The sequence below is a fragment of the Melanostigma gelatinosum genome (assembly GCF_949748355.1).
Source record: "Melanostigma gelatinosum genome assembly, chromosome: 24".
Taxonomy (NCBI): domain Eukaryota; kingdom Metazoa; phylum Chordata; class Actinopteri; order Perciformes; family Zoarcidae; genus Melanostigma; species Melanostigma gelatinosum.
The window spans coordinates 1,432,986-1,451,186 of NC_136657.1; the positions used below are offsets into that span (position 1 = coordinate 1,432,986).

General features: G+C 43.3%; 3 protein-coding genes across 5 annotated transcripts; 1 reads left to right on the top strand and 2 right to left on the bottom strand.

The window, feature by feature from the left end:
• Positions 1-150: 150 nt before the first annotated feature.
• atg3 (autophagy related 3) lies at positions 151-6,508 on the bottom strand. The gene is made up of 12 exons (XM_079296729.1): positions 6,334-6,508; positions 6,092-6,133; positions 5,930-5,979; positions 5,338-5,408; positions 4,491-4,598; positions 4,054-4,106; positions 3,599-3,683; positions 3,495-3,529; positions 3,258-3,410; positions 2,626-2,753; positions 2,319-2,387; positions 151-1,582 (listed from the first exon to the last, which is right to left on the bottom strand). The coding sequence occupies exons 1-12, from the start codon at positions 6,403-6,405 to the stop codon at positions 1,501-1,503; spliced, it is 948 nt and encodes a 315-aa protein (XP_079152855.1). The 5' UTR covers positions 6,406-6,508; the 3' UTR covers positions 151-1,500.
• A 97-nt stretch (positions 6,509-6,605) lies between these two features.
• cars2 (cysteinyl-tRNA synthetase 2, mitochondrial) lies at positions 6,606-13,142 on the top strand. 3 transcript variants are annotated; one of them, XM_079296111.1, is made up of 15 exons: positions 6,606-6,918; positions 7,003-7,053; positions 7,131-7,248; positions 7,325-7,396; positions 8,308-8,413; positions 8,497-8,577; positions 8,831-8,960; positions 9,853-9,986; positions 10,345-10,412; positions 10,501-10,567; positions 10,689-10,827; positions 11,690-11,813; positions 12,083-12,181; positions 12,514-12,714; positions 12,801-13,142. In XM_079296111.1, exons 1-15 carry the CDS (start codon positions 6,677-6,679, stop codon positions 12,885-12,887), a joined length of 1,719 nt encoding a protein of 572 aa, XP_079152237.1. In that variant the 5' UTR covers positions 6,606-6,676; the 3' UTR covers positions 12,888-13,142. The 3 variants fall into 3 exon arrangements, with proteins under 3 accessions (XP_079152237.1, XP_079152239.1, XP_079152238.1); XM_079296113.1 differs by lacking the exon at positions 8,308-8,413 and having other exon boundaries at positions 7,325-7,400; XM_079296112.1 differs by lacking the exon at positions 8,497-8,577.
• Positions 13,143-14,484: 1,342 nt separating this feature from the next.
• Positions 14,485-17,784, bottom strand: ddrgk1 (DDRGK domain containing 1). Its single transcript, XM_079296231.1, has 8 exons — positions 17,558-17,784; positions 16,717-16,866; positions 16,337-16,461; positions 16,117-16,218; positions 15,917-16,039; positions 15,790-15,828; positions 15,599-15,704; positions 14,485-15,079 (listed from the first exon to the last, which is right to left on the bottom strand). The coding sequence occupies exons 1-8, from the start codon at positions 17,643-17,645 to the stop codon at positions 14,904-14,906; spliced, it is 909 nt and encodes a 302-aa protein (XP_079152357.1). The 5' UTR covers positions 17,646-17,784; the 3' UTR covers positions 14,485-14,903.
• Positions 17,785-18,201: the final 417 nt, after the last annotated feature.

The following is an 18,201-nucleotide window of genomic DNA, read 5'->3' on the forward strand; positions in this document are numbered from 1 at the left end:
GCCAACAGGCAGTACAGAGGGAGTGTTTGATCCCAAACCAGAAAACAGGGAAAGTAGAGGGACGATTACTGAAGATGAGACTTTTCTCTTTAGTTGAGTCAGACACATTTGTCTGTAATAGTTTATATTACCAAATAAAAAGAGCAGAAAGTCATTGAAGGATTTATTGAAGTACACATCGAGGCGTGTGACAGTAAAACAATTCATTCTTGACACACTAGGTAGTGATACATCAGTAGAAGCAAGACAAACTGAAAACACATCTCAAGCTGCAGAGGAGGGAAATTGAAAGTTGAAGTAAAACACAAAAAACATACGAGCCAACCACATGAAGCATGAATGAAAAGGTCTGGCCATCAACACATTCAGAGGATGAAGTATTTAGACAAACAGGCATCAAGAGCTGATTTACAATATTAGGGTTCAGCCATGCCGTCTACAAAGTGCACCAGAATGAAGCAATAAGAAGCAGTGAGGCATGGGAAGAGTATTGTTAATAATCAAGAAGCTTCTATCAATGCTGCCGTCGGGTACATAGACATCTTACACACTGATGTTAGCAACCAAACAGACATTTACTTCCAGTAGCGGTCCAAATCTAGATTTAAAATGATTTCTTCTGAATCGCATCATTAGCTGAACAAGAAAAGGATGCACATAAACAGATGACTGAAGGCAGTGAAGGGCCACAGTGTAGGGCATGGCATGCTTATTGTTTTGGATTTATGGCCCAGAACTATACGGTTCTTGCTCTCAGTGAATAAATAGCTCTGATAAACCAGCTTGTTCTGCTGGAACCAATCACAATTTTAATAAATCATTGTTCTTTTTAAATGGACTCAAACAGGGAAGCAGTGCGGAATGGGGTGAGTCTTAGTAACAAGACGTTTGTGAGCGCTCACCACATTGTGGTCACAACATCAAACTGTAGAGAAACATCAGAGGTACAGTCCAGCTTTTGGGACGAAGCTTTGTCTGTAGTCTTACCGAGCATCAGATGAAGAGATGATATCCAGTTCATTTGTGTGTCCAGGCCACTGTTAGCCTAGCTTAGCACTGGAACTACTAGCTAGCTCTGTCAAAGGGGAAACAACTCTATTCAACCACTTGTTGTAAGAGAGCAAGCTAGTTACAAATATATCCAAGTTTGTTGTTTTTACATTTGAGTTTTCCACAAGTGAAATCCAACAATACAACATGAAAATAATACACCTCTGGCTTTGAAAGGTGCACTTTTCATGCCATAGTGAGGCTAGCGACACATGTATCTGTACTGGAGGCACACAGATCAAACCCATACTGATCTTCTCATCTGACTCTTTCATCAGCCTGTTCCTTTAACAGACGTTTTGTCACATACCGCCAACATTCCCCATGTGCTGCACCCACGCAGTGAGTTACACAAACCGATTGTAATCAGACCAGACCCGATTTCATCTCAACACGAGGCAGACGAGCTGATGTTTCCCATGGTGCATCAGTAGAGGCAGACCTATGAAGCTACATGGTGAAGTGTCTTGTGTAGTCGTATTCTATTGTAGGAATGACAGCCTGGACAAACTTGAGGAAAATTAGAAGATACCTGAAAGTGTCGGTTAAGAAAAACAGAGTAGAGCACGGAGGGAACAAACAACACAGCGACACAGTAGGCATGACGATGTAACCAACTACCTACCTAGGAATATCCACGCCACATATCATGAGCATGATGGGATATCTTCCAGTGTTCAAAGTGTCACCAGGGGATATTTACTAAGCCTGTCACAACACCTACATCACAACGCTGCTTATTGATTTCAGAGCAGCCTTAAACACAATCTCTCCATGAAACTGATTGGTAAACGCTCACTCTGTGACTGGTTACAGAATCCGACCCGGTGGCAGCATTAGGAATAACTATACAGACCATCTTCTCTCTGATGGTCTCGTTTACTGATGGAGGTCATAAGGAGGCATCAGTATTCAAACAGGTCCTCACAGTAACTTTAACAAAGAGATCAGTGACGGATCTCTCTCACTCTGTTGACCTGTGTGGTAAAACAGTGCTGCAGAGCTTTCCTCACAGTAAAAATGTCCATTCCCTACTCCCATATTTTGTGGCTCTTAACAGGAAGGCCTTAAACTACATATTGCATGAGACAAAACTTGACTGTGCGGTACTTAAATGTGGTTCTTCAGCAAAAAAGGATTACACAATTTGGCTGTTTAGTGCCTACGAACAGGCCAGAACAATAGATAAAGTAAATATCTTCCCAAGTGTCCATAGGACCTTAATGTTGCATCTGACTTTGGGAGTGGTTATTACCATGAAAGGATACATATGCACTCCCAGCTCTCCTCCCCCTTCTGCCACAGTCTCAATGATCTTTTTCATCACTTCAGCATGTCTGAAAGTAAAGGTTGGATCAGCCAAAAGTTGTTAAAATAACAGTTTTAACACATTATTTATTAATCACTTGTTGTTTTAAGACATCACTCTACAAAAGAAAAATATTGTGTTTGTGAACGATTGGTGGAGGTATCGTAACTGTACAGATCTAAATAAAGACCAAAATATGAATGTTTATATTGCTCTCAAACTAAACCAGCATGTGTGCATCTAAAGAGAGAAGGTGTCTTCCTCACCTGCAGGGGTGGACGGAGCACATGGCAGGTGGAGGAAGGTGGGGGTGGTTCTCAATGGTGACCGTCTTCTTCACGTGGTCCTGGCTGATATCCTCGTACATCTGCTCTACAGTCAGTGGTTGCCTATCCTGGAGGAGCCCACAGAAGCTTGATGAGCTTTATTAGTGCCGTGTCTACTGTACTTTCTAAAAATCACTTCCTGCAGCCTTAAGCTAAAGCGTACAAGCGCCACAGTGTTGCATCTGTCCTACAATGACTTGACTGCTGCTGCTAGGGCTGTCCTCAATTAAAGAATGTCCAGGTCGACTAACACTCATACCATTTTTTTCAACCAATCGATTAGTTGATTTAATGGACAGATCTGTAAAACTCTCAAAGAAATGTGCCAAAGCACCACTTTGACTCTTGGGTTTACCAGAGATGTGCTCATACGTTTGTCAGAAATAAGTGACTCAGCACAAAAGAAGCAGAGAAACAAAGACATGTGAGTTGACTGAGACCAAAATGAGCAAGAAGTGGACTTGTTGACAAAGAGGGGGCAGCCTTAACCTCGTGAGATTCACGATATGAGCACTACATTCTCCTACAGAACATGCTGATACTATTTCAGATACATACTCCCAGATACATACTTCATCATATCCAAAGAGCCAGAGTCGAGGGGTCTGGTAGTATTTATCATATGTGATGTACAGGTCATATGTTCTCGTCTGGAGGATGGCGTCTTCACTCCCGGGCTCTGCTCTGGTTTTAGTTTCAACCATTTTGCTGGTGTCCAAGGTGGCCTAGATGGAGGAGAGAGGAGCTTGTGTGACTGACGATGGGATCACATCCCACAAGAAATGACATGCTGACCTTTGAGAGCCTACCTCATCGGTTTCCAGCAGGCCACTCTCCTCGTACTCTGAAAAGGACAAGTCCAGTTAAAGGAAGAAACAAGAGGACTGCTTCATTGACGGTAGGGTAGGAGTACCTTCCATATCGGCTGCTTCTCCATCTTCATCATCATCATCATCATCACCACAATATGCTGCAGATGTGGCATTCATATTCTTATCCTAGAGGATTCAAAGGACAAGGACCCATTTTGATCTACACACTTCAGAAACAGTTGAAACTAAATGCTCACGATTTCAAAACTGTTCTGAAGAAATACAATGAACATGACATCACGAAACACATTTCACAACATGACCAGGAACCAAACCTCTGAGTGGAATAAGGACATGTTCTGAGGAGCTTACTGCTGAATGATGTTCCTCAGGCTCAGATGGGAGCAAGTCATGTACTTTTCATTATTTACATGCATTAAATCTCAGCCAGCAGGTCCAAACCCAGAGCCCTTTGCTGAGTGCTAACCACATTACAATTCAGTTTTGGAATTTTCCCATTGTATTGAACCAGAATCAACACATTTATGAAGCATACCTTATTATTGTCCAGTGAAATGTCCTTTATATCATCTGTGACTCCTAACACACCTGCTGAAACACAACAGTGTCAGGACATGTTCTTCACCGTGCTCTTTCATCATTTTAAATGAACTGGAACTGTTTGAGTGTCTGTCAAATCTAACCCATTGAATCATTTTAAACACATAAAAGAGCATTTCCCTCGATGCTAAGGCCTGGTAGAGGGTCAACTTACACTGGTGGAAACCCTGCAAAAGTAAGTGCTGATTCAAGCACACTGTATAACATGAAGCACAACTATTACATTAGGTAGACTACGGTATATATTTGTGAAGAAAAGTGTGATAACTCAATGTGTTCGTGGATACACTGTCCTCTGTTGATCTCTGCTGGTACAACACTGTTTCTTGCTCCACTTTTTGAGTTTGTATGGCTGTTGAGATGGTGTCCAACCTGAGTTGTGGTAAGTGTCCACCCAGCCCCCATCTCCATCATCCTCCTCTATAATGGCCTCCAGCTCGTCTGAGTACTCCATCTGTTTACAGCGCTTGTAACAGGGAACTGGCAGACCGCACACACACACAGTCAACACACAAAGAGGAAGTACAACATGTTAGTCAGTAATGTTGAATGAATGTCTAGATGCCAACAAGGATGATAGCAGGAGTTTTTCCGAAAAAATGTTTTTTGGTGGCAGCCAAACTTAACTTTTGGATGCTTAAGACTCAGATATGAGGCTGTATTACAGCCGGATGATGTAGCATATGTGTAACTGTGCTATTGCACAGTACTAAGGGAAGTGAGGACAGAGACTCTAGAAGCTCACACAATGAACTGAATACTACTTCATGGAACATTGGCTTGGTCTCCATTGTCAAGTGTCTGTGTACTTTAGTGGTGTCAAAGAAAATCACAAAACCGTATCTTTACAAACAAAATCCTTCATTAATGGAGGCTGGATCTTGCCTTTAAAAATAAATCAATATTTCATTGTTTAAAAGTAAGCAATTCTAAAGAACAGAAAACATTCAGTCGAGGAACTTTTAAATAATGTACTTTTCAATGTTTACATGCTATAATTACAGTTATTGGTAATCCACACTGTGATTTAAAGATGCTTTCCTTTCATGTAAAAACATGCAGCCAGTGTGCACTGCAGATTAAATTCATTCACACAGAATGTATGTGGAACTGGAGAGAGTCCTGCATATTAAAAATACAAATTGTTGATGTTACAAAGTGAGTGGGTCAGAGGAGTTGAAGTAAAAAACAGTTGAATGATGATTAAATCCCCTCTTACCGTTGCGTGTCAGGAGAAACTGTTTGTCCTGGGGCAAATATGGCTTCACCTTGACTTCTTCCCCACTGGCCCTGAAGGGACATGGAACCACAGACAGAGAACACATGGTTTGTCCTTACTTTATATTTGACTACACCCACAGCAAGTTTAGCTTTTATAAACTAATGTTTTGGGTTTGCTTTCCTATTTATTTTAAAAGAAAAGTGTGTAACATTTAGGGGGATTGATTGTCAGAAATTGAATATATTGTTCATAACTATGTTTTTATTAGTGTATAATGACCTGAAGCTAAGAATCAAAGAGTTTTTGTTATCTTACAAAAAGCCATATACTGCATATCTATATAGGGAGCAGGTCGTCTTTCACAGAGTCCATATATATATATATATATATATATATATATATATATATATATATATATATATATATATATATATATATATATATATATATAATAATCACTGCTGGACCTGGTCTATTTGAAAGTTGATCTGTGAACTCTCTCTGTAAAACTTAAATCATGCTTTGAAGAGCTAATAATCCTACTTCACATGTGTAATTAGGAATGGATTCATCTGTGACACACACTCACCATTTCCATGTGGGGCAATGGTGAACCAAGTGATCCCCAGCTGCTACAAACTAAAACAAGAAGCAGAGAGGAGGAAGTATACTTTAGATAAGACCATGTAAGTTAATATAATTAGCACATAATTGAAATTTGCTGCAGGGCCTTTAAGAAGTATGTTCTCACCTCTTCTGGTGTAATGACTCCAGTCTCTTTGAATTTAGATTCCTGTGATGGAGAACAGAACCAGGGCTTGAACATGTAACGTTAGCATTAACCACCGGCTGTAACTTAAAAACTTCACGTTTGAACATAAAGTAACGTTAGAGCACCAACAACATGACTGGATAGCTTTGATAATGTGTTCCTGCGTGTTTAACGTGTCAGAGTAGCCACCAGCTAGCAACAAGCTAGCTCAGAGTGTTTACCTTCAACACTGGCGTGAGAAACTCCGCCACTCCGAGCGCCGTCCCCTTCACCGAGTTTATCACGTTCTGCATCTTGTGCTGCTCCTTTTGGATACAACCTTCAGTGTTCTGTTGAATTAAAAAGAGTTATTCTCACATAGCTACCCCAGCACAGTGCCAGCTAGATCACATGACACGTTTCAACACTTCCGGTATTCGACTCTCGCGAGAAGGGTAGAGGTAACGTAAATGCGCGAGAAAATAGTCGCTGAAATAGCGCGTAGTGTGTGGAGATGGTCTGCTGCTAACATTAGCTAGCACGTTAGCTAACATTACAAACTGTTAGGCTAAGCTAGCAGTTAGCATGTTGCTTCATACACAGCCGGGTGTCACTATGTGGACAAAAGCTAAAGTCCTCCGCGGTGCTTTCTGTGCAGCTCAGTCAGTCCACGCTGTGAAACACAGACCAGGATCCTGTAGCGTTGGTCGTGGTCCAGGGAAGACCTGGGTGAGACCCAGCGGGTTCGATACGGGTTTAAAGACTTTCAACAGCCTGACCAAACAGAAAGAGCCCCTCATTCTGACAAGAGAAGGAATAGCTACCTGGTAAAATGACAGAATCTGGTTGTATGATGACTGTACATCGCGTGCATGGTAACCTCACACTATGTCACGTGTGTTGTGTCACAGGTACAGCTGTGGACCCACCGTCTACGACCACGCCCACCTGGGTCATGCTTGGTACTGATAGAAACACTTTATATGTTGTGTACATAATGTCCATGACGTTAAATAACTTTGTATATGTCTTGTCACAGCTCGTATGTCAGGTTTGATATACTGCAGAGGATCCTGTCCAGGTTGTTTGGAATCACTGTGATCCATGCCATGGTCATCACTGACATAGATGATAAGATCATCAAAAGAAGTTTGGAGGTAAGGAACATCAGCCATCCCTGTGCCTATAATGTGTACGCCTCTTTATTGAGAACATGTTCCCCTTGTTTTGTAGGACAATGTTTCTCCAACCACCATTGCCTCAGTGTACGAGGAGGAATTTAAGAGGGATATGCTGTCATTAAAGGTGTGTGAGTCATATGTTTCCACCATCACATTTCAATTAATTTAAGGGTGACATAAATGGTGTATTATTTTTGATCCTAAAATAAAAAAAACAAATGTTTCCTCTCTCCTGTGGTGCTCTTTATCAATTTAGATCGTTTTGGTGCGAGTTGCACATTGTAATAGAGATCTGGTGGAGGATGTTTTCTCAAGTGCATCTGTGATGAAAAATGTATTCTATTAAACATATACCATAGATAAGTCCGTGAATAATACCAACATGTTATCAACAGTAATGTAGTATATCTTGTTGCTCCACCTGTCATGACCAAGTTAGATTTAAACAGTGGTGGGTCATCAGGGCCTGCAAGGCCTTCTCTGCTGGCCGAAACAGAATCACAAAGCTATTTCTATTTTACAATTTAATCATTTTTCTTAAATACACTCCATGTATTATAATTTATAAACATATTTTCCCATTATCTTATTTTCTCATTGCACAGCTCCTGTCTTCCTCAGTTGCTCTGCTTCCAGTGCAGCTTGTTTTAAGTAGAGCTTTTATCCAATCAGATCTCACCTCTGTGTCTCTAGGTAGAACAGAGCCGATGTCATTAAGGAACGACAGTGGATCCCATAGCCAGACCAACTGAGAGCATTATATGTTCCTGAATTTAGGCTTTTGCGTTTTCTAAATGCTGTACCGAACGGTTTAATACGAATACGTACATAGTTACAGCCTTAAAAATGAAAAATAGCTGTGGTGCCACAATGTGGTTATAAGGTGGTGTTTCAGCTGCAGGACAGCAGTGAAGGCCCAGGTATAAAATGCACGGCCCGCCACTGCATTTAAACATATATATTTCTATCATTTAAGTGCAATCATAACAAATGTGTGTTTCTCTATAAACTTCATCTTCTGTCATTGTGTCTGAGGTGACTCCTCCTACAGTGTATCTCAGAGTCACTGACAATGTGCATCACATTGTCTCCTTCATTGAGGGGATCGTGAAAAACGGACACGCTTATGCCACAAAGGAAGGTGAATATGTAGCAATTATTGTACTTTGTTCCTTGTATGTGCTCATTACCTGAGTCATCATTTGTGATATGCCTTGATTGTAGGTGACGTGTATTTTGACATCCAGTCCATTGGTCATCGTTATGGCAAGTTTGTGGGAGCTGTGGGTTGTCAGGTAGAACCTGGTAAGTGTTTCATGTAGACCACAGATCTGTAGAAGACAGAGATCGATCTTTTCCACTCTTCCCACCAGGTGTAGTACTTCCTGTGGTCTGAAGTAGAGCAGAGCTGTGATTTATTTTCTTCTTTGAGTCCTGGCCAAGTTTCAGTAGCCATTCAGACTTTTTTTTCGAGACTGATAAACTGGCACTGCTTGTCCCGTATTAGGCACATTTTATGTTCCGGTATATGAGCTCTACTAATGGGACTGTTCTCCAGGCAACTCAAATAAACGAGACGGGAGGGATTTTGCTCTTTGGAAGCCGTCCAAACCTCAGGAACCATTCTGGGATTCTCCGTGGGGCCGAGGAAGACCTGGCTGGCATATCGAATGCTCCACCGTCGCTAGGTTTGGATTCACAATCTGTCTGCTCCATCTAGTCTGGCATCGTCGATACCACGTATATTTAGTCTGTATGTGAGAGTCTATCCTTCAACATATGCAGACCCTTAAAGCTTGACGAACAGAATTCTCCATTCAGATCGATGGGACTTTCATAGATGACTTTGAGCCAATGCTTCTTTTTTCTTGTACGGTAGTTTGAAGGATTGAGAAATGTGGTTGTGAACAAACACGAGTAATATCATTCATATCTAACGGTGAACTGGGTTTTTACTGATATTACTGCGGAGTATCTAGAGAAGGAAGCATGTACACACTTTATTCAACTTTCCTATCTTTATCAAGTAGAAGGTTGATCATTTTCTCAATTTGATATCATTGTAAAATCAACATCTTTCCATTTCTATGGTCAGACAGAATTTGCGGTTGTGAGAGATCACTATGGTCTCTTGGAACTTGTGATTGGTATTTAACAGAATTATCAATTCATGGAAATCAACAGATTGCTTTCTTCAATTCAATTTTTCAGTCCCATTTAGTTTTGTCCAAAATCACAAATTCTCCTCAGAGGGCTTTGCAATCTGTACAAATACGACATCCTCTGTCCCGGGACCCTCGCATCAGAACAGGAAACACTCCCCCAGAACCCTTTAACGGGGAGAACCCTGAGAGAGCAACGGAGGAGGATCCTCTTATCAGGATGGACAGAAGTGTGATAGATGTCATGTGTACAGAATGAACAACACATTCAAGGCTTATGACAGAAATGATTGATAAAATGAGAGTAGTGATAGCATTAGTAGCACTAAAACTATCAGAATAATCTAACGTGGATGCATAATGATCCAGCATGCTCTTCAGCCTCGGTCTACAGGGTTGTTGTCTGTGCTGCTTTCAGCTCAGTGTTTGGGAGTCAGCTGGACATCCACTCTGGCGGGATCGACCTGGCCTTCCCTCACCATGAGAATGAGGTCGCTCAGAGTGAAGCCTATCACCTGTGTGGCCAATGGGCAAATTACTTCCTCCACTCAGGTACATCCTAAATCCCGGACTGTTTTTGCTCCTAAACGCCACTATTCTATTGATAGCAGTGCTGTGTGCCTCCTGCAGACGTAGCTGCTGTAGAGTTCTCCACTGTCTAGTTTCCTCCTCCTCATACTGCCAGCAAGTGACTAACGGAGTCCTGATGTAGTGATCGGCTGTACCGGAGCGCTAGTTATCAAAAGTTCTGAACACAAAATAATCTCGACATTCAGTGTGAATTATTAAATAAAAAGGAAAATGTAAGTATATTCCTGACCTTTATTTTTAAATAACCTGAACACAGCTGAAAAACTCCTCATATCTCAATTCTCTAAACCTTACAATTTCTGTTTTTCATTGTTTTTAGGCCACTTACACCTAAAAGGCAGTGCCGAGAAAATGTCTAAATCTTTAAAGAACTTTGTCACCATCAAGGTAAAGTCATCACTAACAGCTGTGTGTCGTCCACATTGTATGTAGCCGTGTGTGGAAATAATCTTGTGTCTTTCTTTATTCCCTGTAGGATTTCCTGCAGTCTTACTCTGCAAATGAGTTCCGGATGTTTTGTCTTTTGGCCAAATACAGATCAGGTGTTTGTGTAGTGACTGTACTATGGTGTATATCGTACTGTGGTTGCACATAGTTTCTTCATCCTCTACTTTAGAATATTGAACTGAAGAGCGTTCCTGGGTTGTTGTGGTGTCTCCACAGGTGTAGACTACAGTGACGGCAGCATGCTGGAGGCTCGGACCTCTCTGAGAACCATCGCCACCTTCATCCACGATGCTACGGTCTACATGAAGGGGCAGCTGCACTGCTCACCTGTACGGGAAGCTGTCCTCTGGGAGAGGTACTTTCACTGTAGTGTTACTGTATATCTATAGATGTACAGTCAGGGCCATACGTATTTGGACGGTGACACAATTTTTCAAATTTTGCCTCTTTACAAAACTCCAATGGATTTGAAACTAATCAGTCAACATGTGGTTGAAGTTCAGACTTTCAGCTTTAATTCAATGGACAAAACTAAAATATCACATTAAGCGTTTATGAATTACAGCCACTTCTACACAGTCATCCACATTTTCAGAGGCTCAAAAGTAATTGGACAAACTAACATAATTGTGAATATAATCATGAGTTTAATACTTGGAGGGAAATCCTTTGCAGTCAATGGCTGCCTGAAGTCTGGCACCATAAAGATCACTAAACGCTGAGTTTCCTCCCTGGAGATGCTTTGCCAGACCTTTCACTGCAGCCTCCTTCAGCTGCTGGTTGTGGGTCTTTCTGCCCTCAGTTTTACCTTCAGTAAGTGACGAGCTGCTGACTTGGGTTGAGATCAGGTGACTGACTTGGCACCTTGTTGTGAACCCTCTGTATTTAGATTCATGAAGGTCTTTTGATTGTAGACTTTACCAATGGCGCGCCTGAAAATGTGGATGACTGTATAGAAGTGGCTGTAATTCCTAAACGCTTAATGTGATATTTTAGTTTTATCCATTGAATTAAAGCTGAAAGTCGAAACTTCAACCACATGTTGACTGATTCGTTTCAAATCCATCGGAGTCGTGTAAATAAGCAAAATTAGAAACATTGTGTCACAGTCCAAATACTTATGGCCCTGACTGTATATGTGAACCCTCACCCCCTTAAAAAAGAAGTAAATACCAAATGGTTATCTATTTCTGACAACTGGTGTTGTTGTGTTTCAGGTTGGCTGAGATTAAATCCAGCGTGGCGAAAGCTCTGGCAGATGACTTCGATACCCCGAGAGCCATCAGTGCTGTGATGAATCTGGTTTATCATGGGAACTGCCAGCTGCAGCCTGTTTCTAAGGTAACGCACTGTGGGATGCCATCACCAGACTAAAGGTTACAGTTGTGATGATCAGTGCTACCAGTAGTGGAACCAAAGGTCCTGAGTTGGGGTGATGACAATCGACAAGTAGGACCATGTGACTCACTGTTTACCATCCGCAGTCATGTCACTAGAAATCGTGACGAGTGAGTGGAAACAAGCACATTGAAAGCTAGGTGGTTCGATCCCCGGCATCTTAGTGACTCTGAACCCTGGCTGGAGTGACGTGTGTTTTTGTATGTGTTCAGTGTGAGGGAGTGACTCGGAGCCCTGCGGTGTTCGGAGCCATGGTCAGCTACATCACAGACGTCTTGGACGTGTTTGGGATCGATCTGCTGCACAGTAAGGTCAGAGCTCATGGAGAACATTTACATTTTTAGAGATTGTAAACCGGCAGCGGGACGGCAAATGTGGGATTGAGTCAAAAGTAGTGCAGTAGTAGAGCTCCGCCTCGACACAGAGCAGAGGAGATTCTCACTGCGTCCTTACCTTCACATGTTGTACTCTCTCTATAGAGCCAGAGTTCAGTTGGTCCTTCTGGGCTGCTGTAGAAACACCTTCTCTGTAGATATGAATAAAAACACAACCGTTCTTAGTTTCAGGTGCTCATACACATAACTCCCCCTCACTGTTCCACTCAGGAGTCCGACTATAAACACACCTCTCCTCCCCTGTGCAGGAGGCTGCTGAGGTTCGTAGTGGTGGAAGTCTGGAGGCCGTTGTGGAGCAGCTGACTCATTTCAGAAGTGAAGTTCGAGCGTTCGCACTAGTTCCTCAGGATGGCCCGACCAAACCTGGACTATACCCAGAGAGAATCCCTCTCCTCAAAGCCTGCGACACCCTCAGAAATGACCTGGCACCCTTGGGTGTGCTGATAAAGGTATGCTGGGTCGGCTCACATCAAAATAATAACGATTATACATGTTATTGTTCCACAGACTGGACAGATGTATTCTTGTTTTACAGGACAGAGGAGCCACCTCCACGTGGGAGCTAACTCCGAGAAAAGGGAGTCAGAGGGTCCAGGATGAAGACCAGGAGACATCCAGCTGAAAGTCATTGTGGCCTCGGAGACCGCCTCTGTATTTCAGGCTTGTGGACTCAATTTAACTTGAAGTGAAAGACTATGAAAACAAAATGTTTGTCTGTACGATGAGTGGAGTGGAACGCAGAAGGCTGTCTCTGAGGACTGGCTGTCGTCCTCAGTCGCCCCGCATCAGGTCCTGTGCTGAGCTACACGACTATAATGCTACCACATGTTTTAAAGTGTCTAATGATTGAATTGATATTAAAGCAACACTTCTGGGAAATATTACCAACTGTGAGATTAGAAGACTGGCGGTATTGCTTTGCGCTCACTGCAAAAGTAATTTGTGCTGCACACAAATCCTAAAAATGACATTTCAGTCAGGACCACAAGACATATTTTTTGCGGTATGGCTGTTCTGGGAGCAGCAGCAAGGACCTCTGATGGAACAGATCCAGCATCAACATCAGTGCCGTGGAGTCAAAGCATGAAGAGGAGCAGGCTAAAGCAGCTCAAACAGGCGCCCTGTGGGACTAGAAGGAAATCAGCTGACGGGGTGTGAGCTGAGCTCGACTTTGTGGCCTGGCCTCATTTCGGTCACAACCACTTTTGTCAAAGAAAAGCTTTATTCCTATATTTGGCGGTATGGCTCATGTCAGGAGGGCTAGCTGAGCCACTCAATGGACGCCAACTAGACTAAACCGACATGCATGAGGCTAACTAGAGCTATTAGATGAGGTCAGATAGCTAGTAAATTCAATAAAGAGAACCAAGCAGACCTGCCATACATGTGTTGGATTAGCCGACAGCACTCATAAGAGTTTGAGCATGGACGATGGCTGAACCTGAATAATAATTCTCAACTGTTTGTTGATGTGATGCACACCCCTTACAACTGTCATTTGGCAGAAATGTAGATTTTATGAAGATTATGCTCCATAAAGAAATCCACACAGCTCAGGTAGAAAGCTCGACATAAGGATTGTTGGAACTGTTTGAGAGTGTGTGTGAGCTTCACATGCATGACAATGTGAGAGATACAGCATGAGCTCATGTTCTCATTCTCAACCACTCGATGAATCGATATACTTTTAATACGCCTTTGGAAGACACCAGAAACAATAGTGGAAAATATTATAATATTCCATGAAAACGGATGGATATCTAGATAAGGAGCACAACAGGGGTTTTATATGGTATGAGTAAAAGCTGCTCCATGGGCTTGATGCACAGTACAGCTAGTATTAGTGTAGTTTAGTAACTATGAAGTATCGATGTCCAGAGGACCTGAAGACTTCTTGGCCCAATGTTGTCCTATTCATAGAGCTTAAATGGGACTTCTGTGAAGAGCACTAAACATTTTATTTATGGTCATTCTGTTTTTCAATAAGGTGTTTCTGCTTTTTGACCCTGGACTTGTTTGAAACAGCTGTGCCAACACTTAGTTTTACTTTAAAACGTAGAATCTTATTAAAAGAAAAGCTCGAGCAGCGCTGCATCAACTTAGATGGATTTGAAAACTGTTTTTGTCATGTTGGTGTGAACTTGTTTGATGAGTACGTTTTACAAGCTTGCAGCCCTTATATGATGTAATGTCACAGGAAACAAGACAAAGTCCACACATGAATCTCAAACTGTTTATTTTCACAATAATGTTAAATAGTTTTTTGTGATGATGGGTTTGTTAATTTAATGTCATACACGGTAGTTATTGTGTGTTACGGTCCTGGTCTGTGAAGTCGGACACCTCAAGTGAATAAAGGCAACTGAGCTGTGATGTCACTATAAAGGACAACAGATGATGACATTACCGGGCACCAAAACGTGAGTCCAACCTTCTAACACACCAGATCACTGCGGTGCAGCTGTCCATCAGGCAGCAGCTTGATCAGAGAGTTGCTGTCCATCAGGCAGCAGCTTGATCAGAGAGTTGCTGTCCATCAGGCAGCAGCTTGATCAGAGAGTTGCTGTCCATCAGGCAGCAGCTTGATCAGAGAGTTGCTGTCCATCAGGCAGCAGCTTGATCAGAGAGTTGCTGTCCATCAGGCAGCAGCTTGATCAGAGAGTTGCTGTCCATCAGGCAGCAGGTTGATCAGAGAGTTGCTGGCCTGAGCCAGCTCTGTGATGGACACTCTGCCTCTCTGCCTCATGAACTGAGCCACTGAGTCCAGCTCCTCTGGAGTGATGGAGATGAACTTTCCTCTGTCATCAATCACTCCTGTAAACAGAAAAACACAGCATGTCATGTCAGAGAGGACACAATAATAATTAAAGCTGCACGCAGCGATGAACGGGCCCTCGCATCCTCCGGCGCGTTGGTGCCGGAGGATGTATATACACACACACAAAAGTACAATATGTACCTCTGAGATGTAGTACAGTAGTGTTTAATATCTATCGTATCAGGGGTGATATCTGGCCAATCCACAATGGAGGATTGTAACAGATGAAATGTGGTGATGGAATCACTGAGTACTGGTGAAAGTTTCATGAGCAGAAGAGCAGTGATAGCCGTTGAGCACCAGGGGGCGCTCCTCACCTCTAAAGCATGGTTTTCTCCTCAGTCTACAGTCAGCCTTCAGTTTACACATGATGGCAATAAAATGTTTCTATTTACTCCTGACTGTCGAACAAGCAACCATAAACCGATATAACAGTCCAGGCATGTACAAATACATCAATAATAAAAACAAAAGAAGAGGTGGTACCCAGCAGCAAAGGAGCTGGAGAAGTTTACCTGTGAGGGAGCCTTCAGCTAACAGGTCCTGCAGGCGGTCAATAGCATCCTGGGTCCTCATCCCAAACTGAGAAGCCAAGTCCTCCAGGAGAACCACCTTAGAGCTCTGCAGGACAGAGGAGACACTGTAAGCATACTAGGCTCAGAGAGTCCAGCACAGGTTGGGGTCTCAGGAGTCCGTCAGCTCTCACCTCGATGTACTGGATGAAGTCCTGCAGCATGTTGCGTGACTGAGAGGAAAGAACACAAACACTTTATTCATAAACTGTATCACAGATTAAAGACAGAGGGATGGAAATATGAGCTCAGAGTTGTGACCTGGTCCTCAGTGAGCTGTTCCTCCTCGCCCTGGTCTTCTATGGTGAAGGAGGCTTTGAGCCTTAAGTACTCCTCCTCCTCCCGTCTCTCTTGCTCCTCTTTAGCCCGGAGCTCCTCCTCCTCCTGAACAAACATCAGCACAGAGTGTCAGCACCTCCTCGTAGCAACACACAGGGAGGAATGAGTTGTTGAGTGGTGACCTGTTTCTGCTCCAGCTGCCGCTCTCTCTCGTCCTCATGACGTCTCTCCTGCTCTCTGAGCTCCTGCATCCTCTTCCTCTCCTCTCTCTCCTCCACCTCCACCTGGAAATAAACCAACACTGGATGCTACTGCAAACTCAACTGTTGAACAATGAGTCATTTGGTCCACTCTTCTAGTGGGAGTAGCTCCACTAACTAGTGAGCGGGAGGAAGCCCTCACCTCTCTCTGGGCTTTCTTGGCCTGTTTCTCCTCCAGCTTTTTCTGCTTCTTGGCTCCAACTTTTGCAGTCGGCTGGAAGTCCTGCTGCTCCCCCTCTTCTTCCTCCTCCTCAACACGCTCTTCCTCTGAAAGCCGCACACGTGTTACATGTTCTTTTACATCACACAGGACATGTATCACAAGACGCCTGTTGAGATGGGAGCATCAATGTAACACTGACATTGTTATTAACTCATTCTGCAGCATCTAATAGAGATACGTCTGATCATCTCATGAAAGAAAAAGCACAGACATCATTGATACAACATTTAGGTGCCTGGTAATGGGCCAAATGGCTCAGTGGGACACTTCACTGCTTAAAGGCCTGTTTATAAGTCTACCGGGTTCCACAGCTTCTCTCTGCGGTCGTCTGTTGGCCATCACCGCGTCAAGGTTCCTCCTCCGGCGAGGCATCCCGGCTCCTCGCTCCTCTGCTGCCCGCTGAGGGGGCCCCGCTGCCCAGACAACATCCCTCTGCTGCTCCTCATCAGCTGCGCATGGAGAGGGCACACCACATGTCATAGTACTGTCGATGTGGAAAGACTTCACATACCACTGGCCTCAGATCAGAGTCTCTGGTCACTACCCTGAGGTTAGACAGTGTGACTGGAGTGAGTCTGGTGCATCCCTGTCCTTACCATAACCACTGTGCTCTATCCAGTCATAGAATCACAATAAGGTTAAAAACATTCAAACAGCCTTAGAGATAGGGTAAGGATCTCGGTCATCAGGAGGGAGCTTGGAGTTGAGCCGCTACTCCTTCGAGTCGAAAGGAGTCAGCGGAGGTGGTTCGGGCATCTAATCAGGACGCCTCCTGGACGCCTCCCACTGGAGGTTTTCCGGGGACATTCTGTTCATTCTCCAACAATGACCAAATAGATACCAACGAAAGTGCTGATTAAGGGTCAGAGGTGGAGATCAATCATTCAGGTTCACGTGGCACACTGCAGCCTCCGTAGCTACGACGGACTGACAGCTGTGAGCTGACGTTTCCTAACAGTAGAAAACATGTCAACGTGACTGCTTAAATATACATGATGTCAAAAATATGACACCGTGTCGAAAATGTCACAAACCTTATGTCAAACTGCAACGGCTTGTTCACAACTATGCTAACATTGACTTTAGCTGTTAGCTCACAATGTGTACCGTTTAGCTAACGCTAGCTTTAAGGCTCCTTACCTTGCTGTGTCTGTCTCCGCACCTTTAACGCAAACAAAATTAGCACAATGAGGATGGCAGCAGCTATTAGGTACAGCTCTATATCCATAGCTGTTCTTAAAATATACTTTCACTAAACATATATAGCCTATTGTTGTCCACGTTTATCTCCATTTACTGTGAAGCGCTGTGATACTTCTTCTATGGGATTATTTGCGGATCGCAAACCATCGTAGAAGCTGCATACCGCCACCTTCTTCTTCTTCTTCTTCTTCTGGAATTACAGCGGTTGGCCTCCAGCTTGTTGGTGCATTACCGCCATCTTCTGCTCCGGAGTGTGGATCACCCAATAGACTTTCATTACAGTCATTTAGCAGACGCTTTCATCCAAAACGAATTACAATTCGGAGTCTATCACATTTCTACACCGTAGGCACAACTACGGGAGCAATTTTGGGGTTAAGTGTCTTGCTCAAGGACACACCGACATGCGACTAGCAGAGCCGAGCCGGGAATCGAACCGCTGATTGAAAGACGGCCCTGCTATCCACTTAGCCACAGTCGCCCACTGGCAATCTTTCCCCCAAAACAAAACCAAAAATTCCACACGTACCACATTAACTTGTATTTTATCCTCCTTAGACCTTTACAATCCTAGCCTCTGA

Coding starts and splice junctions, on each gene's coding strand:
- ddrgk1 (XM_079296231.1), bottom strand. CDS start 17,645: ATGGATATAGAGCTGTACCTAATAGCTGCTGCCATCCTCATTGTGCTA. Junction 16,462..16,716: donor GAGAGAAGCTGTGGAACCCG/GTAGACTTATAA, acceptor TGCGGCTTTCAG/AGGAAGAGCGTGTTGAGGAG. Junction 15,705..15,789: donor ACTTCATCCAGTACATCGAG/GTGAGAGCTGAC, acceptor TCTGTCCTGCAG/AGCTCTAAGGTGGTTCTCCT.
- atg3 (XM_079296729.1), bottom strand. CDS start 6,405: ATGCAGAACGTGATAAACTCGGTGAAGGGGACGGCGCTCGGAGTGGCG. Junction 6,134..6,333: donor TTCTCACGCCAGTGTTGAAG/GTAAACACTCTG, acceptor TCTCCATCACAG/GAATCTAAATTCAAAGAGAC. Junction 4,107..4,490: donor GGACACTTACCACAACTCAG/GTTGGACACCAT, acceptor GTGTTTCAGCAG/GTGTGTTAGGAGTCACAGAT.
- cars2 (XM_079296111.1), top strand. CDS start 6,677: ATGTTGCTTCATACACAGCCGGGTGTCACTATGTGGACAAAAGCTAAA. Junction 9,987..10,344: donor AAATTACTTCCTCCACTCAG/GTACATCCTAAA, acceptor CATTGTTTTTAG/GCCACTTACACCTAAAAGGC. Junction 10,568..10,688: donor TTTGGCCAAATACAGATCAG/GTGTTTGTGTAG, acceptor GTGTCTCCACAG/GTGTAGACTACAGTGACGGC.